Raw genomic sequence first — 12277 nt, 5'->3', positions numbered from 1 at the left:
CAAAAAGTACCTCTACACTTTACATAATTACAGAATTAATTCTTAATAGTAAAAGAATAAGAATAGTTTGTATATGATATTGATATTTTTTGGAGTTGTATGTGTACTTTTTTTTAAAAAAAAAATAGGAATAATTTAAATAAATAATATTGATATTTTTTATGAATATATGTGTAATTATATAAAAAAGTAAAAATAATTCATGTAAACAGATTATATATTACGGGACATAAATATAATTATCCCAAAATATATTATTATAGATCCCTACACTACACTACATATGCAAACAACTGGCCAACACATGGAAAGAAACAAGTATATAATTGTTTTCTTTTGAAGCATTATATTTTGAATTTCTTGAATTAGAGAGGAAGTAGAATATGCTTTCATGTGCATGTCCACCTGCCTACACATGCCAATGCCTCTTCCCTCTTCCCTCTGCCCTACATCTTCCACCCTAAATAAAGGGCTATATTGCAAAAATCCTCCCTTTATTTTTTGTGAAAAACCAAAACCAAAAACCCTCTCATAACAAAATTGGTTAAATACTTCCTCGTATTTTTTAAAATATTGCATGTTCATTCTTGTTCGTTAAATTATGCTAAAATCGTTCATTTTTGGTGCTTGGACCGTTATACCTTCGCTTCTTATAACCATTTGATTTGTTTTCGATGAATTTCGATGTTGGATGGGTTCAACTGTTTATAGCTGTTAAATTTTAAATTTTAAGAATCAAGGATCTAGTACAAATTTAAACAATATAGAATAAATTAATGATGAATAATGACAACCATCTGATCATAAATTCTTTAAGATCAAATGTCTATTTTAAAAAATTGGAATTTATATTTTTATATTATATAAAATTAGTAAAAAAATATTTATTTAAAGTATTATATATAAATATGATATATATATATATAGATACCGACAATAATAATTGTTGCCATCGTATCTAGACGGCAGCGACTGTCATTGCCCAATATGTTCCGGGCGACATGATGTCACCATTGCCCACAGATCTGAGAAGAGCGACACTTATCCTTTTCTGAGCGATGACTCTTTGTTGCCCAAACACTGGACGACGGCTGTCGTCGCCATCCATATGTAACGATATGATTGTCGTTGCCTATATAAATATATATTTTATATATAAACTAATAAGATTTCTACTTTTGTCGTGAAATAATTTCTACTTAAATTTTAACGACGGGTGTTATAATAATTTCTACTTTTGTCGTGAAAATAAATTATAAAAGGAATTATATAAGTTAAATAGTAGCAAAAGTTGGAGTATTTGAAAATAAAAGTGAAAATTGAAAAAAAAATTAAAGTTAGAGTGTTCGAAAAAATAATTTAATATTTACCATTTTATTAATAAGTTAACCTCTATTTTTCTCTCTCTCAACTATTTTGCTTTTTCTTCTTTTATTTTTCTCTAAATAACTACTCACAAACTCTATTTTTTTCATATTTTGTGTTTGATTAATTAAAATATATAATTTGAAAATATAATATAGTTTTTTTAATATTTTAAATTAATTGTACGTAAATTTTGATTTATCTTCATTTGGTAATTACTAAAAAACATAAAAGAAAAAGAAAAAACAAATTTCTCTTCTTAAAGCGTAATTAACAGTTATAACTGCTTCGTGGCAGCTGCACCCGACAACTCCCCGACCACAGAGAATTCCTCTCTCTTCATCTGGCGCAATCCGCAGTTCCCGCTGGATCCAACGCTTCTGATCCACTCCACATAACCCCGGCGCAAGTTAGTCGTTCTCCACTGAAACCACTCCATGTTACCCAGTCACACCACCCACCGCATAATATTCTAAACTCCACTTTCTCGGATTAATTACACTTTTGGTCCTTCTATTTTGAATCATATTTGATTATAGTCCTTATACTTTTCCAGACACTATTTTGATTCCTAATTTTTATAAATTATTATGATTTTTATCTAACTGTTAAATATAGATAATCTAATACAATTACAATATTCAACAACATCACGTCAATAAGACCTAGTTCAGTTGGCGAAATTCAAATCTCACCATATGCGTGGAATGTTATCTATTGTACAATAGGGGTTAGATCAAAATTGTAATAATTTGTAAAAACTAAAGACCAAAACTGTGTTTAAAAACCAAAATCAATTTTTATCCAAAGTATAGGACCAAAAACTTAATATTGTAAATTTCCGCCACACAAACCGCTATAAAAGCCCCCGGCCCCTCCTCGATGAACTTTAGTTGCAAACAACACTTGCAGAAGTGACATTTCACAGATAACACTGTGAATTTAGCAAACAGTCCTCGCCGGCGGCCCTCTTCCGCTACCTGAGCTCCTCCGCGTCAGAGGCTAATAATTCTAAGCCTCTGGTTCGAGTTAAGTGCAAATCCTCTGCCGGCCTATTATTGATTTTTCCACAGCAGGCGGTGCCGGAGCTGGGAAAGGCCGTGCTCCGCATGATGGGATTTTCTGTCTGCCGGTTGGAAACTCCGGCGAGGTTGATCTGGAGCACCAGTTTCTTCCGCCATAAGCTCATGCTTTTCTAATACAGTTTTGATAGTCAAAAGAAAGCCAGTAATTAACTCCAATTAGCATCCATCATACTACATAGCATTTCAAACTCTGCACCAGTGTTCCGGAGAGAATTGTATATACATAATCGCGCTTGTGAAAAAATTGTGGTTGAGTGAGGGTTCGTTGGATCGGTCGGCGCAGGAGATCGGAGAAAAATAATGGATTCGGGGCGTATTTTCTTTGATTCCTCGAGCAACGGCAACCTGTTGTTTCTCGGAAACGGAGACTCGATTTTTCGAGGTACAAATGCTATATTAACTTTTTGCCCTAATGCCGATCAATTGTGTATTTATTGACATGAATGATAGTTCACAGCATGATCGGCTCCGTCCTTGTGTATGATAGTTTCTAACTTTTTTAATATAAATGTATTAGGTGGAAGTAGAGTGATGAACATGGGGGAAAGCTCGAAGAGGCGACCTTTCTTCGGCACGGCGGAGGATTTGTATGATGAAGAATATTACGACGAACAGTTGCCGGAGAAGAAACGTCGCCTCACTCCTGACCAGGTCCGTTCACTTCCCGACCCCTATTTGAAACTCCTTTGTGAGAAGGAAATCGATCGAGGTCTTTTTTTCTGATAATTAATTAGTGGTTTGGCGTGATATAGGTGAACCTGCTGGAGAAGAGCTTCGAGGAGGAGAACAAGCTGGAGCCAGAGCGCAAGACCGAACTGGCGAAGAAGCTGGGGTTGCAGCCGAGGCAGGTGGCGATTTGGTTCCAGAACCGCCGAGCGCGGTGGAAGACGAAGCAGTTGGAGAGGGATTACGATCATCTGAAATCCTCCTACGACTCCCTCGTCTCCAACTACGACTCCATAATCAAGGAAAACAACAAGCTCAAAGCTGAGGTAATAACAAGTTTATTCAACTCTGAAGATTGATCGTTATTTTTTAATTCTTTCTTTTAGCAATTTGAAGTTAAAATTTGTGTATGTTTGATCATCTCCCTTTCTTGCTTACTCTGAATTTTCATTTTATAATGGTAGTGACGTCATAGATGCCTTTCACCAATAGTACTCTACACCCACATCCCGTATGGTCCGTATACATACTAATAAATTAAGAAATATGTGATGATAAATGCATAGCAATACAACATTAGCATACAAAATCCCCACCAATACATATTTGACCGGAATAAATCAATTATAGGATAAGTGTGATATATTTATAATATGATTGATCTCTTTTATCGAATTATATACAAATTACTCAATAAATATATTATACTTATTAAAAGTTCTTATTCAAATCAAGTTTAGTCAAACCAAATCAATCACTAAACAAGTGCAATATACTTGTCATGTGATTGATTATTTCTTTGAACTGTATACCAATCACACGACAAATGTCTTGTACTTGTTATATAATTTATCCGAATTTGATCAAAGTCAATTCGGATAAAGTTTTTCTACAGTTATTTGTATAATTTATTCAGGGCTAATTTAGGTTAGAATTTCCCTATTAGCATATATTTATGGATTAGTTCTCAAGTCATAATTTTAACAGGAAAGTTGAGTTATTGGATCATCTGAATTTTGATGTAGTCTCAGAAGCACCTACCCATAATGAGCGTGAAATGGGCCTCTTGGGCCGAGCCCTACCAATAGGATTCCTTCTCTGTCATAAAATCCAAATTTAGCCCAATTCCATACTTGGATTGAAGGGTGCTGGCCTGTTGGCAATAGTTTCTATTTTGGGAGCATGAATAAATCGTAGAGAAAATTATAAATTAAATAATAATAAAAATTATGAGTAGTTGAAAATAAAAATTACAGTATTTTTTAAAAAATAAATTAATATTTAATAAAATATTTATAATTTTTTTATTTAAATTAACTTAATTTAAATTATTTTAAGTCGCTAAAAAAGCAGAAAGGGCTAAATAAAAATATTATTTTCAGTTGATAAGTACTTATATTTTCAAAATTTACAAACTTTAAAAATGAATATTGCATCTTTCCTAAAGCTAAAACCCAACCTAGGAAATAAATAATAATGAATTTTGATTGCTTTATACCCAAATCCTTCGCCAGAAAATTAAAGAGAGAGTATAATTTTAAAAAAGATTAATTATGTAATTATATGTCTAATTTATTCATTAACTTAAATTAAAAAAGTAGTATGAGTATCTCGTATTTTCACTTTATAGTTGCGCATCGCTAGTGCCGAGTTCACTGCGCAACGCACCTGATTCATTTATGGCATTCCAATAATCAATACAGCTGCTTTTCTTGACGGAGAAATTACAACCAAAAGAATCGACCCAAGAAGAAGGGTTTGATATCCAGAACCCGAATCCAACTCCGGCGCCATACCTCCAGCTCATTATGAAGGTGGAGGACCGCCTCAGCACGGGCAGCAACGGCAGCGCCGTCGTGGACGAGGAGGGCCGCGGCCAGCTTCTCGACAGTGGGGACTCCTACTTGGAGTATCAGCAGGGTTGCATGGCGTCAGTAGAGGGCGTGAAGTCGGAGGAAGATGAGGGCAGTGAGGAGGGGGGTAGCTACTTCTCCGACGTGTTCGCTGCCCCGGAGCCGCAAGAGCCGGTTGGTTGGTTTATGTGGCCTTGATTTTAGATTAATATTATTAAAAATGTCTAAAAATAATGCCAAGTCATGTACCTACAACGCAACCATGCATGCGCATGCATCACTTCCTGAATGTAAATTCAGGTTTTTCCTATTTTTATCTAAAATAATAAAGTGAAAAATTGTCATCAAATTCATGACATTCAAAGACTCTCTTGCTACCTCTCTATGTGTGTATATAATCCAAATATTTTATTTAATTTAACAAAATTATTGAATGAAATAACTTATCAAAACTACTATATAGTACTATTTTAATTATTAATATAATTAAGTGACGAAACATATCGTTATTTTATGTAAAAAAATAATTATATTTGAGTGTGTATTAACGAAGACATATTGTCAACCTAAATTACTTATTTTCATACGCCTACACTTAGTAAATATATAGATAGATATCCCTCTCTCTCTTGCGCGATGTCATTCAATTTAGAAAATTCATTATTTAATATTGCAACTATTATTAATGTTTTAAAAGTAATTATACGTTGAAAAAGTAATTTTTTTTTATCTACACTATATAAAAAAGAAAATTATAATTTCACTCACAAATAGCAGTTACATACACAGCGATACCAATTTTTAAAATTACAAAAAGTGTCCTTATATATTATCAACCACTCCTACTCAATTTTTTCTTTTAATCTATATATCAGTACTATCTATTTATACTAATATGAAAAATTTTGATCACAAACGGTAGTTTGTAAAACAACAATGTATATCAATTTTTTGTGTCGATCATATCGCTAAATTAATTTATTTGTATTTATTTTTTTTAAATGTGATATATTAGTTTGTATATTTACTTTTATTTTATAATATATTTTAAAGAATACAAAATTATTTATTATATGTTCGTAGGGATAACGTGCAATAACGGCTAGTAATATAAAAAAAAAAAAAAACTTTTTACTTGCAAACAACAATTTGTGATGCTACTGTACCAATTTTTTTATTGTATCGATAATACTCTTAATTTGATTTTTATTTTTACTTTTCTGTATGATATATTAGTTTATATAAATTTTGTTTATAATATATTTTAAAGTAAAAAAATTATTTATTATATATGAACGACTAATTTTATTGTTAAAAAAAATACAAGAATTTAATTAAATAGATATATCGGATGGTGGATCGTAAAGCATCACAACATCAAGATAGAAAACATGAGAATGACGGTTCCGATGCAGTGGGACCCACAACGAATCACACAACTGCAAACAAGTAACATCAACAAACATGGACCCCAGTCCCACACCTTGAAAATTGACCTGCCAATTAATTAATCTCTCACCATCACCAAAAAAAGTTAAATCAGAGAAAGCCCTTTTCATGGAGTGGACGACCAATATATACTTTTATCTCATTTTCCATCTCACCCACTCTTTCAATACTCAAAACTTTAACGTTAATTTACCAAAAATACCAACTGCACCCCTTTCTCCCACATTGCTTAAAATAAATTTATCATTATTTTTTTCTATAAAATAATTAATCATTCTCATCAAATAAATTATATTACGAAATTTTCACTTTTGATTCTAGAACGGTGATATTTAATCTTTGCTTGAGTTCAAATTAATGTCGAAATTTTTTTTTTCTTTTTCTTTTTCAAATACTGTTCTAGTTTTGGTTGTAAGATACGGGATTTGGATCCAAACATAACGTTATGGGTATTGGTTTTAAGATCAGTGCTGGCAGTAGCCGGTGGCAAGTCAAGGGGTTGGCGCCATTGCATTGATATCTACGAGTCAATCTATATAATTAGTGGGAAGTCACGTATTCAATCCCATCATATACAATAAAATAAAATAGAGCGAACAACAACCATAAACTGCACTTGGAGATTAACCTCAAATTCAATAAATATGGAACACCTCATGAGAATTTTTATCTTTTAAAAAATAAACACACACGCACACCCACAAATCAGATCGCCGTGCGTCAACCCATGTGGTGCAAGTGGAAGGGTTGGCGCACAATGTAAGATCCCATCATGTTTATATAAGAGTCGATCTATATATCGAATGAAAAGTTACGTATTCAAATCTCATTATGTGTAAAAAAATTTTGAGCCAGCAGTAGCCATGAATTTCAATTAACGTCGAACCCAATAAATTTGGAATACTTAGTGAAAAAATTTAAAATAAATATATAAATATAATTAAACAATAGGTGTTGAGAGCCCATGTGGTGCAAATGTGACCACTTTATATTTTATGAAGTGGGTAATGTGGGGTGCAACAAAAATCATGTGTCCCATTTCCATGATTCATCCGACACCACAACTTTACATACAGCTCCACATCAACCTCTTTTTCTATCACATAATTCATGCACAAAAATCCAAACTAATATACCCTTTTTTATTTTTATTTTTATTTTCTAAAATATTGTATTGCTAGATGGCAGCTGCTACATTTGTTCTTCATCGACAACATTGTTCCAACTGTAATTGATTTGTAATTGTTATTTTATATTTAATTAATTTATACTATATGATATATTGAATAATAGCAACTGTCCAGCTCCAAAATGAAATTTGGGTAATTTATATTTACATTACGTGGTGTTACATTAAATTACACAAACGTTTTATATCTTTTATAAAATTATAACTGCACCCTTGAGGGACGTTAATATAATATTTTTCAGAATAACAATCACTATGTTTGTTTTCATTTCCAACTTATTTTCGAGACAAGTCAAAACATACCCAATGTTTGCCATAATTCAAAAACACCTTATTTAGGTGTTTTTAATTGTTTTAGCATAAAAATATACATATATATACACACACATATATACATAAATATATATAAAAAAGGCATGATTTGACAATGAATAGTAATTTTTGTCTCCCAAAATACAACATTAAACATATAATACTTATTTTAAATTATCTCCAAAGACATGATTTGACAATGAATAGTAATTTTCGTCTCCCAAAACACAACATTAAATATATAATACTTATTTTAAATTATCTCCAAAAACAAAATCCAAACATACATACTATCTCTAATACACACTTATTTATCTTTGTTTTTCTCTCTCTATTTCCACAAACACAACAAAACACTCAAAAAACGAATCCAAACATTATGAATATTTTTCTCATCCAACTTTTAACAATAAACTGCTTTCAGCGTTTACAGCCAAATGGTGAGAATAACAGCAGTGGCAGATTTGACTTTCTAGGGGCAATATGGGTATTCAGCTATCTGCCCGGCGGTCACGTGTTAGTATTTACTGGAGGGAGCCGGCCAAGCTTTGGGCAGCGAAAACAAGACCTCTTTTTTACCGCCCGCCCTTTCGCCGGTTGCCAAAAATATATATATACATTTCTCCTATTCTACCGCTTCACCCTTTTCTCTTTTCAAAAATTTTTAATATATACACAGAATCTCACTCTTGTTGACGCATTTCTACGTTCACAAGGTGTGTAATAGATATTTTCACCGTTTTCCTGTTATTGTTGGTCGGCCATATTTGGATTCCGTTTCTCAGAGGTAATTTATCTATTCTGTCCCGGCATTTGAAATATTAAGTGAGAATGTTCGTGCTTCGAGCTTTGAATCTGCTCAGGAATAGGTTGTAATTGGAGGTTTGAAGTTAGTGATGGTGAATGAGTTGAGATCTTCATGCAATTGTGCTTGGATTGTGCTCATGCGTTTGTTCGTTTTAACTGTTGCTTTTGTTGTATTCTTGAGATTGTACTTGATTTTGACTTCTTTGTTTGGTCTTGACTGCTGGATCGCTTATGCTACTTAGGAATGGGTTTTTGCTGGTATCAGGATTTTCCGTTAATGACTGGTTAGTTTGGTTTTGCTTTTCTCTTTTTGGGGGGCTTTTTTTTTCAGTTCAAGTTAGTGATCTACAAGTGTTTATTGATCTGTTGTGGCATGAAACTGAATAAGTCCATTAAATTGGGTGGGTTTAGCAGAAAATTGGGTGAGAATTAGGGTTTAATGCTGGTCTCTAATGGAGAGATTTTTCAACTTTTACATCTGGATCAGAATGATCACAGAGTGATGGATGACTTGATGCATGTGCTGTTTAACCTGCCACTTGAAGTTGTTGTCACAAAAAGTTGCAACAGACACTGTTGTTGCTTACTAAATCAATATTCATGGGCATGAGATTGTTCTGATTGAATGATCAAGAAATTGAGGAGCTCAATATGGAGTTGAGCTCCTAGAAGTTTGTTGCGGACTTGTTTAATTATTGCGCCCTGGGGTGTCCCAACCATTTTCGAGGCCATGAACTGTTATCATATTGTGTTTTTCAGCACCACTGTGAACGTGGAACCTTTTGATGTTCAAGTGAGTTTGGAAAAGATTATTGCCATAAAGTACCTGAAAGAAGGAAAGTTATTTTCCTCATCAATTCTGTGGGAGTGGAGCTTGTTCTAAACGTGGGTCACATTGCTGTACAATCTTATACATAGAAAGCATCATGTAGGTTAATGCATCGATTGATTTGGATCTGGACTGCATATTGACTGAGCAATTAGCATATATTCATTCATATTCCTTTTTTCTGCCCTTAATGGTTTGCAGTTTTCTTGGTAAGCACTTTTGATTTGTCGCCTCCCGAATGCTGACCAGCATAAGTTAATTCTCAGAGTGCCATATGAAGATATATTGATTTCTATAGGAATCTCTTTGCTAAAAACTCTAATCAGATTCATCTCTATTCTAGCTTGCTCACATATTAACTTATCAGCAAATAATTTTAACTGATTATGTTTCCTGAAATTCAACAACTTATAAATATGTTTTCGTCATTCTTGCCTCAGGTTCCAATAATGTCCGACTTAGCTCTCAGAGACGTCAGTAAAATACCTGAGTCTGAGAGGACGAATGGAAGTTCTAATAATGGAAACCTTATAAAACCTCGGTTTGAAAGCATTGGTGCAAAAGCTGATGAAGGGCGCAAGAAAGGAATGACCTCACTGGTAGAAACTCCCCTTACGACAAATGGAACAGAAAGTTCTGGAGCTATGTTGGCAAATTCAGAAGTAGAGTACATTGAGTCTGAGAATTTGAAGGATGTCGAGGACTTAGAAACTTGTCTGAAGGTAGGAATGCTTTCTTTCTATAATCAAATATGTTTTACCAACATTTACTGCTGATATTTGGTCTAATGTGAGTTTCTGAATTGTCTGTGTCACGATGGCATCCTTGAAAAATTAGTGTGGCAGACTACTTAACATCTTTTGCACTCTGGTTTCTAGACACTATTATCAGAGCTCGGCTCCAAAGACTGGGTTTCAGTTTGTGATGCTCTCAACAATTTACGCAGATTGTCAATATTTCACAGGGAAGACATTGTTAGCATGTTGTAAGTATCTGATTTAATTTGGTTTTGTTAATGAAACAGTGCTCCAATATTTGTTTTAGCTGCATTTGGTGAATTTCTTATCTTATGACTCCTATTCTATTGACCAGGACCGACATGATCTCCTTAGTTGTGAAATCCCTAAAGAATCCAAGAAGTGCTGTTTGTAAAACTGCAATTATGGCTTCTGCTGATATATTCAGAGCATATAATGATGACATCATTGATTCACTGGATCCACTGGTAATATGTTCTATTCAAAACTCATTGATGCTTATAATCTCAACTTGCTCTTTTATGCAGTTCTCTGTCTCGAGATTTAATTTTCATTTTCTATGTTCCAACTACATTTTTGTATTCCTTGTTCAGCTTGTACAACTTCTTCTGAAATCTTCACAAGACAAGAAATTTGTATGCGAGGCAGCCGAAATTGCATTAATAGCCCTGACGAGTTCAGTTTCTCCTCTGCTATTGTTGCCAAAGTTGCAACCTTATATCAAGAACAGGAATCCACGAATTCGAGCTAAGGCTTCTATGTGCATTTCTCGAAGTGTGCCCCGGCTGGTAAGAACCATAGATGCATTGTGCCCTGTCCTCCTTCTGTGTCTCTTTTCTTGGGCTTTTCTCTCTGCTTGGAACGTAGAAGTCATGTGTGCTGTTTAACATGTCTTCAGGGCTTTGCATTTTCCAATTTAAGATTAACCTCATTTAACTAGTGCTATACCAAGCTTCCCATTAATTTCTTCAATTTGCTATTGTTTCTTTGTTCACTAAGATATATTCAATTGTCGTCACGAGTGCATCCTTGCAGGGAGTTGATGGAATCGAAGCATTTGGTATAGACAAACTGATCCAAATAGGTGCATCCCAGCTTAGCGACCAGCTTCCTGAGTCCAGGGATGCAGCTCGTACGCTGTTGTTGGAGTTGCAATCTGTATACGAAAAATCTCATGTCCCGGAACCAACTGGTTTATCCGAGGAACCTTTTATAGCATCTTGGGAGCATTTCTGCCAATCAAAGCTTTCCCCATTAAGCGCCCAAGCCGTCCTTCGTGTGACCAACATTGCTCGGGAGGGACTTGTTTTGGACTCATAACATGATCTTCAGTCTTCACACACAGGCAATTTATATATTTTTTTGTTTGTTTTCCCTCAATTCCCTCCTATCTTGGTCTGTTTCAAGAGTTTATACTTGTATATATACAATGACTGTTTGAGAGGCAGTTGAAGCAGCAGGTATTGACTATTGAGCTTATATATTCATTCATACGGTGTATTGGATTGGATAACACAGACCATTTACTGCTATCTGTTTCTGGCATCCGTCTTTCCTGTTCAAGTTAATGGACCATCCAGATCCAATACTGAAATTTGGGCATTTAGCTTAGTGTCATTTATGAAGGTGGCCCAAGTTAAATTTGGGTCGGGTTTATACTGATCAAACCATTATCCTATCCCATTGTTGAAATGATCATCTAATTCATTGATGCATTAAAAAATATTATTACTTATAAGGTTGAATGTTTCAATAATTGTCTTAATTGAACATTTTCTAGTAGTACACCCTTGATTCCAAGATTTTAAAATAAATCTAAACTAGTTGCTCCATAAATTGACTATAGTATTTCAATACATCAAAATCTTAAAGAATAATCAAATATATCAATAATTCAATATTAAACTATGCACTAAAGTGTTCCAAACTAGCAACTATATATCAGACCAGAAACATAGATGAGA

The 12277-nt window shown here is 33.8% G+C and overlaps 2 protein-coding genes across 5 annotated transcripts; both read left to right on the top strand.

The window, feature by feature from the left end:
- The first annotated feature begins 2249 nt into the window (after positions 1 to 2249).
- Positions 2250 to 5333, top strand: LOC105167706 (homeobox-leucine zipper protein HAT5). The gene is made up of 4 exons (XM_011087522.3): positions 2250 to 2832; positions 2968 to 3101; positions 3203 to 3442; positions 4820 to 5333. The coding sequence occupies exons 1-4, from the start codon at positions 2751 to 2753 to the stop codon at positions 5165 to 5167; spliced, it is 804 nt and encodes a 267-aa protein (XP_011085824.2). The 5' UTR covers positions 2250 to 2750; the 3' UTR covers positions 5168 to 5333.
- A 3139-nt stretch (positions 5334 to 8472) lies between these two features.
- LOC105167705 (uncharacterized) lies at positions 8473 to 11845 on the top strand. Of its 4 annotated transcripts, none has more exons than XM_011087513.3 (6): positions 8473 to 8706; positions 9996 to 10277; positions 10434 to 10540; positions 10648 to 10780; positions 10907 to 11101; positions 11349 to 11845. In XM_011087513.3, exons 2-6 carry the CDS (start codon positions 10005 to 10007, stop codon positions 11631 to 11633), a joined length of 993 nt encoding a protein of 330 aa, XP_011085815.1. In that variant the 5' UTR covers positions 8473 to 8706; positions 9996 to 10004; the 3' UTR covers positions 11634 to 11845. The 4 variants fall into 4 exon arrangements, with proteins under 4 accessions (XP_011085815.1, XP_011085817.1, XP_011085820.1 ...); XM_011087515.3 differs by lacking the exon at positions 8473 to 8706 and adding an exon at positions 8769 to 8788; XM_011087518.3 differs by lacking the exon at positions 8473 to 8706 and adding an exon at positions 8854 to 9010.
- Positions 11846 to 12277: the final 432 nt, after the last annotated feature.

The sequence above is a fragment of the Sesamum indicum genome, linkage group LG8 (genome assembly GCF_026168435.1).
Source record: "Sesamum indicum cultivar Baizhima isolate 11 linkage group LG8, ASM2616843v1, whole genome shotgun sequence".
Lineage (NCBI taxonomy): Eukaryota > Viridiplantae > Streptophyta > Magnoliopsida > Lamiales > Pedaliaceae > Sesamum > Sesamum indicum.
This window is presented reverse-complemented; position numbering and strand designations above follow the sequence as displayed.